The sequence below is a fragment of the Macadamia integrifolia genome, chromosome 3 (genome assembly GCF_013358625.1).
Source record: "Macadamia integrifolia cultivar HAES 741 chromosome 3, SCU_Mint_v3, whole genome shotgun sequence".
In the NCBI taxonomy this organism is placed as follows: Eukaryota; Viridiplantae; Streptophyta; class Magnoliopsida; order Proteales; family Proteaceae; genus Macadamia; species Macadamia integrifolia.
In genome coordinates this window covers 1,770,153-1,790,318 of record NC_056559.1, presented here as the reverse complement: position 1 = coordinate 1,790,318, position 20,166 = coordinate 1,770,153, and the positions used below count along the sequence as shown (strand labels likewise).

The 20,166-nt window shown below is 37.9% G+C and overlaps 2 protein-coding genes across 2 annotated transcripts in view; both read left to right on the top strand.

Annotated features, from left to right (window-relative positions):
* The first annotated feature begins 11,549 nt into the window (after window positions 1-11,549).
* On the top strand, window positions 11,550-13,268 carry LOC122072573 (serine/threonine-protein kinase WAG1-like). The gene has a single exon (XM_042636931.1). It carries the CDS (start codon window positions 11,664-11,666, stop codon window positions 13,107-13,109), a length of 1,446 nt encoding a protein of 481 aa, XP_042492865.1. The 5' UTR covers window positions 11,550-11,663; the 3' UTR covers window positions 13,110-13,268.
* A 2,277-nt stretch (window positions 13,269-15,545) lies between these two features.
* Window positions 15,546-20,166, top strand: part of LOC122073987 (geranylgeranyl transferase type-2 subunit alpha 1) — a 10,897-nt gene continuing 6,276 nt past the window's right edge. Inside the window, exons 1-6 of the mRNA XM_042638743.1 lie at window positions 15,546-15,819; window positions 15,919-16,078; window positions 16,176-16,336; window positions 16,412-16,516; window positions 17,561-18,364; window positions 18,501-18,690. Coding sequence (XP_042494677.1) covers window positions 15,707-15,819; window positions 15,919-16,078; window positions 16,176-16,336; window positions 16,412-16,516; window positions 17,561-18,364; window positions 18,501-18,690 — 1,533 coding nt within the window. The 5' untranslated portion in view covers window positions 15,546-15,706. The remainder of the gene's footprint in view (window positions 15,820-15,918; window positions 16,079-16,175; window positions 16,337-16,411; window positions 16,517-17,560; window positions 18,365-18,500; window positions 18,691-20,166) is intronic.

Genomic DNA, 20,166 nt, shown 5'->3' with positions numbered 1-20,166 from the left:
TGAAGAAACAAGGCCCCTAAACATGCTTTTTAACTGAAAACATGGAAACTGGAGAAGATGGCATTGGAAAACTAGAAATCAGGTTGACCATCAACCAAAGAAGATAACCTTTTCTCTTTTAGCAATTTAGCGATAACCATAACCATACTGTTTATTTTTGATAAAGTCAATTACCCCTTTTATATACTTTCAACCAGACATGATCTGACATACTTCACTTAGGACACCTCTTTGTTGGATCTCTAACTAAGAAAGGCTTATTTTTAGAAACTCCTACCCAAGCTAAACAACTATACGCTGGAGTCCTACAACTTAAAAAGACTTTACTACTTTAAGTCGATGAACCAGATAATAAGGCCCATAGAAAAAGGGTGCAGGATTCTAACTAACAATACCACAGAATTCAGAATCCCATTGACAAAATCGGAGGGCTTCATGAATAAGCAGCTTGAACAAAGAAATTTCCCAATATATAAGTCTGATCAGCTCCAAATTAACAGCAGTAATTGACCTCCCTAGGGTCTTCACCATTTCTAAACTTGATCTCAATCCAATGGTAGGATGTAGAGATATTAATGAATGATAAAAATAGTAAATAGATTCCAGAATTAGAAATCAATCAATAACTACGCATCAGCACAGCAGTTCATTCCCAAACTAACAACAAATCATCCACTCAACAGTAGAATTAATATACATCAGATTCACAACAGAACTGAAGTTACAGTCCCAAAATTAGTAACTAATAGCCTTCTGACAACTGCAGCCGATTGGCATCATCAATGGGGTAGAGGTTACTATAGAAGGAAGGGAATTGGGTCCTTTAGAAGTCTTTAAACACTCAGCCCCAATGGATGGCTGGATGTAGAGTATGGGGTCTTGCACAGAATTAGAAACTAGATGGAAAAAATTAACTCGGGTCTTGCACAGAATTAGAAACTAGATGAAAAAAATTTACTTACAGTCAGCCATACACAGCCAATGATGGGGCCCATATCACTATCGAGTGAAGAGTGGAGGGGAATGTGATGGATAATAACTTAATACAATACCCAAATATGGCCAAGAGTTGATGGTCAGATCTGGAGTTTCAGTGCTGAAGATTACTGCCACAGTACTCCCAAAACCAGGATGCCGTAGGGTTGATTGATCAGTCTTCTAAACCAGATTATATTGGAATTGATGGGGCAGACTTGTATAGATCACACAACAACAGTAGCAGTGGCAAAGGAGTCTCGGTACCTTTCAATAGACAACTGGTTGTAGGTTTAACTTGGTCTCTCTCCCTAACCTTGGTCTCACACCATGTGTGTCTCACAGGTCACTGCACACAACGCACAAGCCAAGCTTTTTCAAAACTAAAATCATGGGAGCTATAGTGTATCCATTATTTTTATTAATACTCTCAATCCTCTCATGTGGAGGGAAGATTCTTTACGAGATAACAATCTAGTAAAATTAGAAACTAGCTGAGGAGACCCCTAATTTCCAGTTACAACAAAATTAGACACTAAACAAGTAAAACAACTACTTAAAAAAGTAGAAACAAATATCACAGTAAAATCTTCTTGAAATGTCCCACACAAGACACTTAAAAGTTCCCTTCATGGGCCCAGCCTGGACCCTCGTCAAGCTCCATCGTACAGCACCAAAAAGGGCAATTGAATTACAAAGGCAAGCCCAAATAACTCAAAAAGTGAGGTTGCGGCTGTATTACTTTAGCTTTTTTCCTTTTCTTGTATTCTGGTCCCCTTCATGGTTGAAAGGATTTCCTCCAGCATAGGGTCTAACATAATTCAGAAACAAATGACAATTGGATGAGCTAGCATCTCTAGTTGTTTGTCAATTATGCTGACTCTGGGACTTCTCCCATGTCTGCTTTTGTTTTCCTCATATCTGGAATGGTATCTTATCTTAGCATTTTAAGATGCTGTTTTGTCCTGTGGTTCCTAGCCCCCTAAATTCCAGTTGTTCTACTATCTTATTATTACCCTCTTAAAACCATCCTTGAACAAGGACTTCCATGTGGAAAGAGTGACATTTACAGGCATATATAATAGCTATTGCTAAGTTGACACCATATATATATATATATATATAGTGTTTCTAGAGGGGGGGCGTGGCTCATGCGTGTGCGCGAGGGCCAATGGGACCTCACAGTGAAGCGTCAACAGAGTTGTCATCTTACATTTAATGGGGGCGGGGCTGTCACTTTTCCCCCATGTGTGGCTGGGCGCAGGGGCCACACTCCCCCATAGAAACCATTTTCCCTATATATATATATATATATATATATTTGTAAACATGATTGTGTCAATTGTTCCCTCACATTAAATACCCTGGTAGAGCGATACCTAATTTTCCCAACTCCCCTTGATCCCCTTCTATTTCTAGTACATATTCCTCAGAACCCAGCTCCTAATATACCCTGTAACAAACCTTGATCTCAACAACCAAAACCTGTGAAGAAGAAGAAGAGAGAGACAATACAATGGAGAGAAGAGGGAGAACTATAGTAGCCATAATAGGACAGAGAAGTGGGCCTTTCGTGGTCTGGCCCCATTACATACATAGTATTATGAAATCTACTCTTAGTAGGTTTCCTACTAAGAGTCTAGTTACAATCAAAGACTAACTAAAGTAAATTATAATGACTAACATAGACTATTTCTCAACGTAGACTTAACTTAGACTTCTCCCACTCTTGAATTAACACCAACTCTCCCCCTCACTGTACAATATTCAACACTTCCCTTCAAGCTGGAGTGTATATATATATATATATATAGAGACCTGTCTTGAACATATATAACAGTCATAGATGCCAGTGAGCATAGAGAGAACTTCATTCTGGTAGCAATGCCTACTCAAGCACACCAATCATCAACAACAATGGTAGAGAAAAATCTTTGTTATGAATAAATTCAGATAAGAACAAACAAATAAGCGGCAGAGAATACCAACCGCAATCCAAAATATCATAGCAGCAACATCATAAGCCCTTCGGAAGGAAGGCAAATGGTAATATTCACAAAGAAGACAAAAGTGCAATATAGGCTACTGCTGACCACTGATAAAAGTGCAGAATAGGTTGCTGCGAACTACTGATAAAAGTGCAGTATTGGTTACTGTGAGCTACATAACACAACATAAGGTGGTTGGAAACCACTGAGAACAGCTAAAGGTTACTGGGAACCACATAACATAGCATAAGGTTTCTTGAAACCACTGATAACAACATAACATAGTTTCTAAGGCGGTAAGGCGATGGAGGCGTTTGAGGGTCTTTCGGAGCGCGTTAGCGATAAGGCGGGCATAAAGCGTCGCCTTATTGACTAAAGCGTTCCTGTGTAATTTTTTTATAAAACCAATCTATTTGGCTCAAATCCTAGTTGAATCCAATTACTTATATATTAAATAAATATTAAAGGTTCATATTCATACCAATGTAAGATATTCATCAAGAAAACAAATCAATGAAGTGAATAAAATAAGTTCATCTTCATCAATCATCAATCATCATAACATATTAGCATATAATATAAATACATAATTATGAAACAAAATTATAAATATAAAGAAAAGAAGACATAAAAAATACAAGTATTTATTATACTTATCTCTATGATGCCAAAATGAGTGCCTAAGTCCTAAGGTCATCCACTCTATTTCTACTCGTGTCAAAGAAGAATGAAGCTCACCGTTGCCGGAGCAAAATGGTCGTCTGGATCAGTGGTTCTTCCTTGTTCCTTGATTCCTTCTCAAAGCCCTTTCTTAAAACCCTTGACAAAATCCAAACCTTGTTTGTGAATCCTGTTTTTGTTTTATTTGTTTTGGTTATTTTTGGTGGAGTAAGCTGATCCCATACATCTCAAGTGTTAACAAAACCATACACCTACCAATAAAAAATCTATATTTGGAATCTTCATAAAGTAATTTTAAAATGTATTTAAAAAAAAAAATCCATAAGGCGCCACTTCACGTAAGGCGGAGCACTGCCTTTCCATCTCTAGACCGCATCAGTGCTAAGGCGTCGCCTTACCACTCCTTAAAAACTATGCAACATAAGGTTATTGGAAAACACATAACACAACATAAGGTTGTTGGGAACCAAAAGTAGCAGTATAAGGTTACTGCAAACAAGTAACCATCTTTATAAGATAAAATTGTTGCTGAGGACACGACTAGGAACATGAGTTGATGACACAAACATATAACAATATCTTCAAATAAGCAAATGACACTATGCTGATGACAGGAGTGATAATAATGATATATATATTCAAACATCTCAAATAATAATTTCCAATCTTTAAATATCTCGGATAATAAGTTTCAATCTCCCTCACGTGTTGCACTACACCTGGCAAATAATGCAGGGGAGAACACCAAAGGATAAATATATGGCAGCAATAACCAGCATCATGAAGGATGAGCAACACAGAAATCCCATAATCGAGGACAGTCTTGATAGCATCAATGGCAATTACAGGTCAGATCAAAGTAGATAAAAAACTCCAACGCAGGACACAAACTGTGCAGAATAGTAATAAATTAATAACCCAAACCAGAGAGCATGATGTATTAAAAGTTCTGGTCAAATTGATGCAGATAAGGTTGCACTTACTTGGTTGGACCAGCATGACTGGCTTTGAAAGCTAAGAGCCAAGAAGAACAGGTTCAGTCCAGGTTTTTGGTCCAACAGGGGTTGGAAGTAGTTAGTTTAATACTATGTCTTTTATTTTCTCATGTTTGTTTTTAGATAGGATACGTAGGAGATAGAGAAGTAGGAGTCTGTTTTAGTTTTAGAGTCTAAGTAGGAGTCTTTTTATTTTTCTATTTAAATATTTGCACATATCCAATGTTGGACAGAATGAACTAAGTTGAATGAGAATTGGTTACAAGTTGTGCTTTGTGAGAACATGTGCTTCCCCTTCCCCCCTGCTATTCTGAATTTCCCTCTCTTCCTTAAGGTCCTCCATCAAAAATACTACTTGCAAACAATAGCAATAATCCCCAAAATATTGAGCTGATCCAATGGCTGGTTTGCAATATATAGCGCCCACCAAATTAGTAGGTTACCAAGAAATGGAAGAAAAACTAATCCGCTCTGGTAGATTTTTTTGACCAAGCATAATGATCAGTCAAACAAATGTGACTGCAAAAATTGGTGGTATTCTGATAGTTGGATCTTCATCTAAAGCACGGTACACAAAAAAAAAGGCTTTTGAAACAAACCAGAATAGAGAATGACAAACTTGTAATAAACCAGAATTTTCAAGGGTTCACTAGGTAAGTAAAGAGAACTGGAGGTGAGGATATAGCCAAACTAGAATAAAGGAATAAGTAGGGGTATTTTAGGAATTCAAGAAATAAAGGCTTTTGAAACAAAACTGCGATGAGTAGTAGTAGGCCCATTGTGGTTTAGCCTCATTACATATATAGTATTATGAAATGTACTATTAGTAGGAAACCTACTAAGAGTCTAATTATGATCAAAGGCTACAACAACAACTTAGCCTTATCCCAACTAAATGGGGTTAGCTACATGGATTCTTGCTCTCCAATCAACTCTATTCGATGCCATATTGATACACAGGCCTAAGCTATACATGTCTTTCTTTACTTCTTCTCCTAAGGTCATTTTAGGTTTGCCTCTAGTTCTTTTAGATGCTTCAATATGAATCAAATCACTCCTCCGTACTAGAGCATTCAAAGGCCTCCGTTGAACATGGCTATGCCACCTCAAATGACTTTCTGTAGCTTATCATATATGGAACTACTCCCAAACTAGCTCTAATATGTTCATTCATTACTCTTATCCTTCTTAATTTTACCACTCATCCATCTCAACATCCTCATCTCCGTTACACTGAGTTTATCTACATGATGATTCTTAGTTGCCCAACATTCTGCCCCATACATCATAGCCGGTCGTATGACTGTCCTATAAAATTTTCCTTTTAGTTTTAAAGCAATTATGTCGATCACACAACACTCCGGATGCACCCCTCCACTTCATCCATCCTATTTTAATCACAATCAAAGACTAGCTAAGATAAATAACAATGACTAACTTAGACTATGACTCAATCAGACTTAACTTAGACTTCTCCCACTCTCGACTTAACACTAACTCTCCCCCCTCACGGTACAATATCTAACAAATCTAATGAAAATTTTTGAGACCCCAAGTACAGATATATTCCTTTTTTTTTAACCCAGTGGGTGCTGTTTTTTTTTTTTTTTTTTTTTTTTTTTTTTTTTTAAATACTAAAAATTTTCATTTAGCCACCAAAAGGAATTCAAATTAATCACAATGAAAACAAAGATAATAGAGTTGACACATCCTAGCCTTCAAGTCCAAGTTGTGAGCAACAAGATTAAAGTTCTATCATGTTATAATATGTAGATCCAAAAGATTAAATAGCAGTAGGAATATCAAACAGAAGAGGAAACAATTCTGATGGTCAATGGTGGTCTTCTGAGATTCCGACTTATTAGTGAATCCTTCTCTATAAAGATTTATGTGGTGGATTCTTTCTTGACCGTGGGTAAAGAAAAAATTGATTTATAGAGACATTCCTCACTTGTTTATAGATATAAGTTTGTATTGTAATTTTTAACATAATCGTCTGAATCACTCTTTTTAAATCATGGGAGCATGAAGCTTGTGCATTAATGGGGACCTCTCTAAAACCAAATTACATTTTATGAAGAACCTTCGATTGGTCTTAGTTTGACAAAAAGCAATAACTAATGGGAAAATGATCTTTACATGGCATTGAGGGAGAAGTGTCAGCCCTTACAACTTCTTTGCTCTGATAAAAAAATATAATATTGATAATGTATACATTAACACCCCCACACTGTCAACGTAAAAAACCCTCTACCTAACTATACATAGAGCTCATTTCTCTAAGCAGCTGGAATAGGAGTGCTGAATGAATTTATCAATAAAGTGCGAGGACGAAGAAATTCAGAAGGAGATAAACCCACCACCTCCCGTTTCCTTTTCTTCTGGAAAAAGTGCTTTCTTATTACGTGACCCCTACACCTAGACATGAGCATGCACAAAATTACCATGCCAATGTGTGTATAGATTCCTCCCCACATTGACCTCATGGAGAACCCCTCTCTCCAGTTATAATTATGATTTTTTAATAATGAACAACTAATAATAATTATGGGTTTGGTAGGCAATTACTATATCCAAGTTGGGGAATTATTCCCCACTAATCTCCTTCTACAGGTCGAGGCATCTTCTTCTCTTATCAATCAAACCTTCTTCACTGGTGGGCCACCAGACAAACAGAAAGCCATGACCAACTGTATCACAGGGACACCTCTTGATTCAGATGGGCATCTTTCTAGTTGAGGAATGATATATTTCTCATTATGTGATATTATAAATTCCATTCTCTCTCTCTCTCTCTCTCTCTCTCTCTATAGTTATATGAGATCCGAGTTAATGGTTGGAAGAAATCAAGGTTACCAAAAAATAATAAATAATGAAAATTAATGCATTTGATAATGTGAAATGGGATAACAACAAAACTGGATTAGGTATGCATGAAAAGACTTAACAGAAAATTGGTGCATGTTTGCTCATATCATTTGGTTTGAGCCTTAGCTCTTAAGCACAATTAGAATTAGGTGGATGCATTGCACTTGGTAAAGCAGAGGACTTGGATAATGCCTCCATTGTTCTCTTTCACTCCTTCTTGTCTAGGTGCATGTATTCTTTTAGGCATGTTCTTATATTCAATATATATATACTAATCAAAGATCAGAATACTCTCAAGCCCTCTCAACTCATCCTTCTGTATTTCTTAGCTTCATGGATAAACTGTCTATACCTTTCAATTGAATTAAACCTGATTGACATCATAGTGTCTAGTTAGGAGAGATGAATTATCCCCGTAATTGAGGAAAACTCATGATGAGAACCAGTTGTGTAACCTTACTTATATATTAACAAGAAGAAGGAGAATAACACAAGTGTTGGAAACAGCTTCTTCTACGAAGTAGGGGATAAGGCTGCGTACACTTGCTCCTCCTATACCCTGCAATAGTGGAAGCCTAGTATACTAGGTCAGAAAAAAAAAAAAAAAAAAAAAAAAAAAAAAGACAAACACAATCCATTGATACAAAGGTTTTGCTCACTACATACTTAGAAATGGGTCACAAAAGGTGAATTATTTTATCCTATTAATTGTTCCAAATAAGATAGAATGCTTTATTTTAGGCGGACCACAAGGTTTAGTGTTTATATGGACACACATTGTGTCATGTTGAAGTTCTATGGACCAACAAATAAAGATAAATCACTTTGAACATGTTGAATCCCTAAACTTCATTCATAGAATATACCATTAGGCCTTATTTTTTAAATACTCAAGGCTCAAAAGTTATCAAGCTTTATGAAAATGAGAATGTGGGCCTGCCTACCTTGGTTAGGTCCATTCTATGTATATTAAGAGAAGACTTGGCAAATGCTAGCCTTATTTGCCAAGTCTATCTTAATGTACACTAAAACATATATATATATATATATATATATAGGGACCCTCTCCATTCTCTATCTTCTACCTACTTAATCAATTTTCCTATATATGTTGAAGCTACATAATAGCAAGAGAGTTAGGAATCAGGCATATAGCTCAAGGGTAGTTTATGGATGATTGTTGGCGACATTAACATTGATTTGACATGAACATTTTTTTTTTTTTTACTTTTCCTTTGGTCTTATAATTAAGGGAGGGTGACAGCGGATGTACATGCTGCATGCTAGTCTATTCTCACGTTTTAGATTATAACCGTAGATCTGGCATCCGTAGGTTAGATCGGATTTAGGAGTTGCCCTAATTCAGGATAAGTCTAAAGAATGTCGGTTACGATAGTTTGGGCATGTCCAAAGGAGGCCCTTCGATGCCCCAATACGTAGGAGTGACCAGATATAGACGAATAGAGTTAAAAGGGCTAGGGGCAGGTCAAAATTGACCATTGATGAGTTAATTAGTAGAGACGTGCAAAAGTTAAGTCTTCACCTAAGTATGACGTCTAACAGAGTTGCCTGAAGGGCTAGGATTCGAGTTGCAGACGGTTCGTGAGTGGGATGCCCCAAAGATTTTTTTTTTTTTTAAATACTTGTGGATCCATGTAGCCGATTCCATTTAGTTGGGATAAGACTAAGCTTTGTTGTTGTTGTTGTATCTAGCATCTGTAGGAGAGAGGCCTAGAGGGGAGGTGTGAGGTGTATATAGAGTGGCGGGGCGAGAGGGTGCGGAGGGCATGAGAGATCAACGTCTTTTTTTTTTTTTTTACAATTGTAGAGAATTTATTTATATTCTCAAAGAGTTGAGTTTGGTTCATCTCCTCATATGCTGACTTTCCCACATAGAATCTTATTGTTTATAAGGATTTCAGACTACAAATCAAAGGTGTCTAAATTCCTCTGATTCATTGTCTCAAAACTCTTGGAAGGTAGGATCCGATATGGAAAGAGTAACTTCTCTCCTCATGTGGAGAGTTGGTACGGACTTGAATTGAGTTTTGATAACGAGAGAAAGAAAGTCAAGAAACTTCATAATCTTTGCAATAACTCTTAGAGCCCGTTTGGTATCGTTTCTGTTCCAGAAACGTCGTTTTGTGTCAAAAACGAAAATTTCAGTTTCTATATCAAAATGCAGTTTTTAAACGAAAAAAATGGTGTTTCAAAATTTCAGATTTTTATCGGGAATTTTTTTTTTTTTTTTTTATAAAATGGAACGAAATTGGGAAGACGGAATTCCATTTTGGAGTTCCATCCAATCTCGTTTTTTCAGTTTTTTTTTTCTTCACTTTTTGTTCCAAAAAAACAGAAACTGACCATAAGTGCGCCAAACAGAAAATTCTGTTTTTTCGTTCCAATAGAACGAAAAAACTCCAAAAACGTTTTTTTAGAAAGATACCAAACGGAGCCTTATTAAATAGTATTAAATAGAGGAATTCTAAAAAATAATAGAGGATTGAAAATAAAAAATATTCTAAAATTAGGTTAAACTATTCAAGTGAAGACTAGAGAGTAGGAACTTCATATCTTAAGGCTTTTATTTATTATTATTATTATTTATTTTTTTTGGGTAAAATTGGTATTTTAAGTCTCCTACAGACGATTTTGTTTAATGAGAAGTGCAGGGGGGGAAGGAGCGGCAATGCAGGGTGGATGTTGCCCACGTGGCAGACAGCATTGTCAAACTTTCCACGTCCCACATCTTAGGGCCGATATTGCCCTCTGGCCCATCACATGGCGATGGGGTTGTGTGATGGGCTACCTTCAGTGCCCCTTCTCCCTACCACTCTTACGTGTTTTCATTTGCCCCTGTCATCTTATTATATTTAGTTTGTCAAGAATTATTTATTTACATGTTGATGGGGTTGTGTGAGTAGCAACATGTATGTTGCCAACACTTTCTCACGTTTTAAACTATAAATAGTTCTATCAGAAAAGAAAATTTTTTTTTTTTGTAACAATAGATATAATATCATAAATCAACATTTTTTTATTGATTTTTGATATTGTTACCATTTTTTACTGTTAGAGTAATAAAAATAAAGAAATAGATATTGAATCCTCATATGTACGATCACATCTAATCGTACGTGCAACAAATTCAAATTCATGCAAAGAATGATTCTTTACTGAACTTGGTTGCAACTCATCTTGTTTGGGCATTAGAGGATGATGCATGCAGAGAGCCAGAGATTAGAGAGGTGAGGTGGGGTAGGGGATGTAGGCAAGGAGGAGAAGAGAGATAGAGAGAGGGGGTGCAATGTTCAAGAGGAGAGAGGGCAAGGTGAAAGGGAGATGCAAAGAGGCAGGGTGGGAAGGGACGTCGAGGTGGGAAAGAGAGAGATCAAAGAGGGTGAATAAGTGGGAGGGAGTGAGAAATCGATCACTCTCATAGCCCATTTCATGATATAAAATGTTTTGGATTGAGTTTTCCTTTCGCACAATGAGGGAAATCCCTTGATCATGATTTTCGGATGGACGATAAAAGGTATACCATCAATAGGAAGAGTTTTAGGACCATAGAATTGTGGCTGAACTCTAAACTATGGTATGAAAAAACTCTCTTAGAATCTGATTGAAAACTCGCTTACTCTTCTAATAACACATTATCAATCCAAGAACACCAGCCCTTGGATCAGGTTCTTGTACGGATGGATTTACAAAGTGGATTTTATCTGTGTGAATCAATCCAGTGCAAAAATGATTCTCGTACAAAAACTAGATCCACTCTTGGAACACCATGCCAATTTATCCTCTTCTCTATTCTCTTTCATGGGAGGGAAACGAATTAACCCTAACACCACGCGCGCGTTGGACTCGACGTAGCCATGCGATCGGTCACTGCATTTGACAAGATTAACATCAGGAAATGTCAAATATTACGGAAAAGCCACTCTGCCAGAGGACTAGTCCAATTATTTTTAATACCACTGGAGATGGGTCAACCAACCACTAAATTAATATGTAATACCCCTTCTCTCCTCTCTCCTCTCTCCTCTCTCCTCTCTCCTCTCTCCTCTGTGGACGGATTCTTTATAACCAACCCTGTTCTCCAATTCTCCTCCACTCTCTCTGGAGAAACCTCTCTCAACTTGAACGCCCAGCAGCCATGGACGAAGAAACCATTTGCCCTTCAGATACCGATCTAGACTTCAGCTTCACCAGCTGTACTTCCAATACCTCCACTGATCGCCGCACCTTCACCTCATCTAGTGCTCGCAGCAGTCTCACCCTCAGCTTCAACGAGTCCCGCCTCTCCACCACCACCACCAACTCCGGAGCACGACACCACCAGATCAGATCCAACCCACATTGGTCCGCAATTAACGCCGCCACCAACCTCTCCTCCGACGGCTCCTTACGCCTCCACCACCTTAAGCTCATCCGCCACATCGGCACCGGCAACCTTGGCCGTGTCTTCCTCTGCCGTATAAAGGACTACGATGGCGATAACTTCGCCCTTAAGGTGGTCGATAAAGAAGCCCTTACAGCCAAGAAGCTCTCCCACGTCCAGATGGAATCTCAAATTCTCTCCACCGTCGATCACCCATTCCTTCCCACCCTCTACGCTCATCTCGAGGTTTCCCATTATTCGTGTTTGCTGATCGATTACTGTCCCGGTGGGGACCTACATGCCTTACTTCGTAAACAACCGGAGAATCGTTTCCGAGTTAACACGGTTAGGTTCTTTGCGGCGGAGGTGCTGGTGGCGTTAGAATATCTACACGCGCAGGGAGTGGTTTACCGAGATTTGAAGCCAGAGAACGTCTTGATTAGAGATGATGGACATATTATGCTGTCGGACTTTGACTTGTGCTTCAAAGCCGATGTGGTCCCCACCATCGAAACAACAACAACCACCACGTCATCGGTTATCAGGTCAACGATGTCGAAGAAAAAGAGCCGTTATCGTTACTATTACGGCTGTTTGGGGAGGCGGCGCCGCTGGAGAATGGAGCGGAAAGTGGAAGTGAAGAGGGAGTTTGTGGCGGAGCCCACGGCGGCGTTCTCGAAATCGTGCGTGGGAACACACGAGTACCTTGCGCCGGAATTGGTGAGTGGTAACGGTCACGGTAATGGAGTAGACTGGTGGGCCTTTGGGGTGTTCATGTACGAGTTATTGTACGGGCGGACGCCGTTTATGGGTCCGACTAAAGAGGCTACACTGCGTAATATAGCATCGTCCAGGCAATTTAGGCTCCCGGGGAGTGCTGGGGAGGAGGGGGAAGAGGAGGCCAGAGATCTTATACACAGGTTGCTAGTGAAGGACCCGAGGGGGAGGCTAGGGTGCGCTAAGGGTGCCACTGATATCAAGAGGCACCCTTTCTTCGATGGGATCAAGTGGCCATTAATACGCACGTATAGACCACCAGAGGAGGTCCGTGGTTTACTGGGGCTGAGGAGGAAATCGACGCTTATGAGCAGTAGGGTTTCTGCAACTTGTTCATCTTCATCATCAAGGAGAAGGCATTGGCCTTGGACTTGGAAGGGCTTGGGAGATCTTCTGAAGTCAAGGAGGGTTTCCAAAGTGACTTTAGATATGAACTACCATTAACGGTAAGAGTAGGAAATGGATAGCCTTTGTTTTTCACATGAATTTCGGTTTTCCTTCTTTTTCTCTCTGTCTGTATTATGATCTTGAGGTCAATCGGCGGTAGTTGTATGTAAATATAGTGTAACCAAAGAGATAATTCCATAGAAGATCTTTATGATATGAAACATAAGAGCCATACTGTAAGAATTACATTATACAAATTCTAAGTTATGCATTTCTTTCCTCACCACTTCTCTCAACGTAATTTTAGGTCTTGTTCTCTTACTTTGACTTCCTTCAATCTAATTCAAATCACTGTATCCAAAAGCCTCCATTGAACATGGTCATGTAACCTCAAATGATTTTCTTATAACGTATTATCATATGTTGGAACTACTCAAATCAGATCTATTATGATTATTTCTTTCTTTATCTTTCTTTCTTTTAACACTCATTTATATTTGTATTCTCTAAATGCATCAAAGCAAAAAATCCTACAAAGCTTACAATCAGATGATTCGATTCGATCAAATTTATCTCATAATTCGCATATATCAATCTAGACCAATCATACTAGACCTTGTACAAAAATTGCCCTAACGAATCTACAGGTTGATCGATCTGATCTAGATCTTAATTGTGTTTTAAACCCTAATCGTCGGTATTTCCTTTTCTTTTTTCCCCTTCATGGTAGTGATGGCACCAATGGAGCATCACTTCTGCACCATTGGCATAGATTTTTTCAATACCTTGTTTTGGCACTGACTGACTTGGCCTATGTTGAAACTTGACATGTGAGTAGAAGATTTTGTGAACCCATGGATTTAGTGATCAATATCAAGATTGGTATCGATCTCATTCAATACCAATCCGGATTGGTAGAAGTCATATTAAAATTTTAAAAAATAAATAAAAATGCTAAAAATCATTATTGAATCATAAATATCCATACGAATTGATTGATATAATTGATCTAATACCAATTATCAAAACCATGGTTGAACTTGTCCACATAACTTGGGACTCACCGAAGGTGGTATTTGATATGATAAGGGAAATCAGGTCACCTTAGTGGGTGTCCCATAAAGAAAAGGGGACGAGGGAGAAAAAAAAAAACCCCCAAATCCCATAATTTTTTTCCCATTATTATTTCATATCAAAAAAAGGAAGAATACTCTATTTCCTTGCGAGGGTTGACCCAAAGCAATACAAATTGAGCCCTATCGTGGGTTTATAACATTTTGTCTGGATTGGATTTGGGCTCAGTAATGTCAATCGAAGATTAGATTGGGCTTGGGTTGACCTTGATTTCTTAGGTTTGTGCTTGGTCATCATCTTTATCAACATTTTTTTTTCTTTTTTGACATCCACTTGCGTGGCTATGGCACAGGCAAAATGGGGTGGGCTGCCGGGCGGGGTGCCTTTTCATAGTCTGCCCCATGTGCTTGAGCATAAAGAATGCAAGCAGATATGTTTTTTTTCTTTTTTCTTTTTTCTTTTTTCATTTGTTTGAAGGAGAGTGGTGGCAGAGTGTATTAGCATTGAAAAGACAATTTAATAGTAAAATCTTCTAAGAACGAACCTCTAATTCATGAATTTCACTCTCTGGTTGGAGTGTTGGACAAAGAAAAGGTATTCTAAACCTTCAATGATAAGGTGGGAATGAATGATCACCTTTTCTATTCTAATATTTCAATCAAAGTGTAAAACAACCTTGGATGATCGGGATGGAGACTATATTCAACCCCCTCCTCTTCAACGCGGCTCTTGAATGAGAGATTTTCTTTCACCATGGCTAAGTAAAAGTTTAGCTAAAAAAAATCAATAAGTGATACAGTCATGCATATCAGGTTATTATGTAAATATTAAAATAGGAAAAAAAAAATCTAGGAAGTAGGAATTCATTTTCATGCCTTATCACATAAAAAGCCTTGAGGTTCATATAGACAATCTCTCTCCTCTCTCCCATAAAAAAAAAAAAAAAAAAAAAAAAAATCAATCATCATACAAAATGAAAGTCTTCCAGACTTCCACTGTATGGATCCTCTCATCTTTTGCAGTTTTCTATTTGGTAAAAAACTTAATCTTTAATTTTATTTTATATTTTTGGGAGAGGAATAGGTATGCTGTCGATATCAAGTATGTTAACGGATAGCATCAATAGGAACACATGATAGAGTATTATTCAGGAAGGATATGAGAGTCATTTTAGAAAAAGAGAAGAGAGAGATAGACATAATGAGTGCTAACATACTTGATATCGGCAGCATACCCAACATTTTTCTTTTTTCTTTTTTATTGAAGAGATGTTTTCTATACAAGAGTGTAGCTGCTGCCCTAGCCTCCATATTTTTGGTATGAGAATGTACCAAAGATAATGTGGCCAAAACCATTTTCATGAACCAAAAAAAAAAAAAAAAAAAAAATGATACTAAAGACGGCTTAAACCATAGAATTTTCTTCCCTTCCGTTTTCCTTCCAAACAGACGGAGCCTCAGGGCGGTAGTTGCATCGTATTTGAGTTCATAGCAAATCGATGTGTTCCTCTGCACACGCGTAGACTCGCTCGGTCTCTCTCTCCCTCCCTCCCTCCCTCTCTTCTCTGTTCGCTAAGAAAAATGCACGGGCGTCCTCGGCAGGCTCCGAAACCAGACGACACAGTTTCAGCTGCAAAAGCTGCTCAACTGCGAACCCTCCAGGATCAACTTCTCCAACTTCATCATGACAAGATGTAAGTTTTCTTCTTCCTTTATTCCGGATCATCACCAATCGTAGCGATAGATTCTAATCTCTTATTCAAGTAGTACTTTATGGGTGATTGATCTTTCAGCTACACTAAGGAAGCCCTAGAAATCGGAGCGAAACTTGTAGAAGTAAATCCCGAACACTACACTGCTTGGAATTTCAGAAAGCTAGCTGTGGAAAATATACTCCGATCAGAAACCGATCTCGACGCCATTAAAGCTATTCTCAATCAAGAACTACGAGTCGTGCGTACTGATACTCCTTTTTTTTTTATCTGTTATTTGGATTATCTTTTATTCCTTTGCGTAATTGTATTTCTTGATTGTTTTATGGATGGTGTAGGTAGAGAGTGCGTTGAGACGAAATTTTAAGTGCTACTCAGCTTGGTATCATCGCAAATGGGTTTTGAACAAAGGACATCTTTCTCTCGATCAGGAATTCCGACTTTTGGATCAATTCCAGAGACTGGATTCTCGAAATTTCCACGCATGGAATTACCGGAGGTGAGTATTATAGACTTTGATTTTATCCGAATTCCAGCATTTGGGGAATTTCTGCTTATTTCATACACTTCTCAGATATGTTGCGTCTTTGAAGAACCTATCGCTGGAAGAGGAGCTCAAGTTTACCACGGACATGATCGATACAAATTTCAGCAATTATTCTGCGTGGCATAATCGTAGGTGTGATAATTACTGTCTTTTCATGTTTTATGAATTTCGTGCGTTTTCTTCAAAAGTACGTCATTGGAGTTTCTTTTTCTATGACTAGCTAAAGATTATAGTTTATGACTCATGAAGACAACAATTAGAAATGCTAAACTAGCATTTCTGTTTTGGTTCTGGAATTTTCAAATCTGAGCTCTCGCACTATAGCATAAGAGAGAAAATTGGAGATGACAAATGAACTAAAGTGAAAGGCAGAATCATCTATTTGTTACTTCAGTGTGGGTTTTGGGTCTAAATATATGTTGAGTGTTTTAGTACTGATTTAGGCCAATGTTGTTGGAGATGAGGGGAAATGACGGATTGGAGAAGAAAAATGAACAGAAATGAAAAGGTAGAATCATCTATGTCCTACTCTTCACTGTTTGGGGCATTGAAATCTATTGAAAAAATTTCCCTTTTTTTTATTGGGGGTTGGGAGGTGTATCAGCCAACTTTGTTCACTAAATACCTGGAAACTGTAGTACTGTACTATTGGGGGATGTCTTGAAACTCATTTTCAATAGCTAAGATGAGATAATGAACTAATGATATGGTTGGTTTGGTGGTTGAGTTGTGCTAGGCTATTTAGCTTTCTTATTCCCAGAGAGCACAATGTGTCCTTGTATAGCATTTGCATTTGGAAATGATGTAAAAAGTCCTTAGGCAAGCACAGTCAAAAGGGGGGGGGGTGAGTGAGTTCTCAAACAGTTACTGAAGGAAGAGCATGTCAAAATTCATTTTTGTTGCTTCTCACAGACATGAATTGTTTCTTAATCTTTTGAGTCTGAAGAGAGAGAGACCTTAGGCATCGTTTGATATTACCAAATACATGAATAAACAGTACAATAACGTATGCTACTACTTATCTTCTGCCCCCTCCCACCCTGCCCCGTGGAAAAAAAATTGCATTTAACAATTTTATAACGTCCATAAATGTATCTCCATTGCTGCATGTTTTGCTCTATATCTTTACCATTCTGTATCATTCACCATGACATTCAAACTAAGTGATTTCTGCAGTGTACTTTTGTCTGATTTGCTGAAGCAGAAGGTTCAAGGATTTGCTCATAGGGAAAAAGTTCTGACAGAAGAATATGAGCTTGTACACCAAGCTATTTTTACAGATCCAGATGACCAAAGTGGGTGGTTTTATCATCTGTGGCTTCTGGATCAAACAGTTAGACCAGATTCTCCAGTGCTGATTGCCTCTTGGCCACCTCAGGATTCAGATCTGATGGTATCTTTTGAGCATAACTTGAGTGGTGGTGTAATGTCTCCATTCAGAAGTGTTTGTTCTGATAAAGGGGTTTTTCCTGTCGTTCTTTATTTTAATCAAGCTGTTGGAGGAGTAGACTCTTCAGCAATAACCATTGAATACATGTTCAATAAGAACGAAGGTCTTACTTGGATGCCGCTTTCAACAGACAACTCAGGAAGTGCCCAAGCTTGGGTAACATATTTGAACTTTCCTGATGTCAAAGAGCTCTCAAAATCTTATCCAGTTGAAGTTAGGTTTGGACATTCTCAAGGTATTGTCACTTCAAGTGGGTGCCACTATTGTCATTCTTCCCAATTTGCATTTACTGTGAGTTTACACTCAATTGATCCAGAACGTAGTGAAGTGGGGTCTAATATTGAAATGGTTGTGTGGAAGGATGACAATTTCAGTGGTAATGTAAGACCTATCTGGGACTTGAGTTCTATTGTTTCTTTTGACAACCTTATAATTGACAAGGAATGTGAGCAAAAGGCCTATAGCTGGCATGCTGAGACTATAGCTAATGAGATAGCTCTCTTCCGGGAGTTGTTGTCAGAGATAGACTGGTATGTCTGACTTTTTTTTTGTAGCTCTAGTTGCAAAGTTTCAGAAAAGACTTGCATCTGTTTATCTCCTTCCACCTCCCCCCCCCCCCTCTTTATTATCATCTAATTTTCCATTTCTTTTGGGCTTTGTTGGCAGTAAAATTGGAAAGCTTACCCTGGCACGACTTTTAATGGCTTATGATGCGATGATGTCGTACCAGTTGCCTTCTCAACAGAAGAGGATTCATTCTGAAGAAGTTTTGGATCTATTTATTGACTTGATGAAGTTGGACCCTTGTCATTCTAGATATTACAAGGATGAACACAGCTTAGTTCTCATGGATCAGGTTTTTTCCTCCCATAATCTTTCCAAAATTTGATTGTTACCTATATATTTTGTTCTTCTTGTAGTGCCGCTTATGTATCCTGTTTCTTCTGAATGCTTCTGAACCTGCATACAAGCATAGTTCGAAAACTTCTTGTTCGGTCTCATTTCGGCTTGAACGAAATTTCTCCGAAATAATGCATTTTTTCCATGAGTTTCAGTTGGCCTTTTTTTTTGGGGGGGGAGGGGGGAGGGGGCGAATTGATTGAAATTTTCACCAAAACAGTGCAATTTTGTCTACAATGTAGACATGACAGAAATGACCGGAATTTTGACCGAAACAGTCTTGAATCCCTGATTTGTGTGCCATTTTGTCTTGGCATGTCAAAATCACTGAAATTTTCAAAATTTTGGTGAGATTTGGCCAAGTTTTTGAACTATGTTTATAAGCTTGGTTCAATTGCACTTCTCTATCTCTCTCTCTTCTTTTATTTATTTATTTTTATTGAACGCCTCAAATATTACATGTCAATAGGAGAATAAATTAATTTATCTGTCCCTGGTTATTAAGGTATGATTTGATATATTATATGGAAGTATGTTCCCATACCAAGGTGCCATCTTTTTACATGCTTTTGCCAAGGGGTTTATTGATGAGGCTAGTCCAAGGAGCTACTTGATCTTATATGCATTATTATTCATACTCTTAATGTTGAGTCCATTATTACAATTGTTCTTCAAGACCCAAGAGCCTCTAATAATCAACATAATGCAGAAATGAATTTCATAAGTTTGTAAATTGTTTTTGGTTTCTATTTGTAATTAAAAGTTAAAATTTTGAAATTACTTACCCTGGCTCATTCCTATTGGGCCTTCTCTAACCTACAGTACATAATTGATGTGTTTCATTCCCCTCCCATACAAGCACCAATGTCATTGTTGTGACCACAATTGATCATCAACTGCCCCCCATCTCTTGACTTCTCTGGTAATTATTCTGCTTTTAGCTCCAGTTTCCAAAATCATAATTTAAGATGTTCCTCTTGTAATGGACAGCATAGAATTAAAGCTTATGTCATCATATCATTAAATGGGATGTAATTACACAGAAAAAGAAGTAAAAGGTCCAGGGAAGCAAAGTGAGTAAGAATTGGTGCTGTGGGTTTTTCGTCCCACTTGGGAGGAAAAATATGTCTGTCTCTAATTGTTCACTCTAAACTTCTAAACTTTCTATTTGAAAATTTGGAACAGATCCTGATATAAAAATTGATGAGGGAAGTCATAATTAATTGGTTTTACTAGCATTTTCTCCTTTTATTATTTGAAGAAAGCAATTTCAACCTTATGTAGTTTTTCCCTCAAGCTATCCCAACTCGGATTCTAGGACTTAAAAAAGCTGAATAACATAGAAAAACACAAAACTATGTTTAGATTGTAATCATTATGTAGGTTGACCAAATGATATTAAACTTGTCAAAACTTTTTTTTTTTTTTTTGA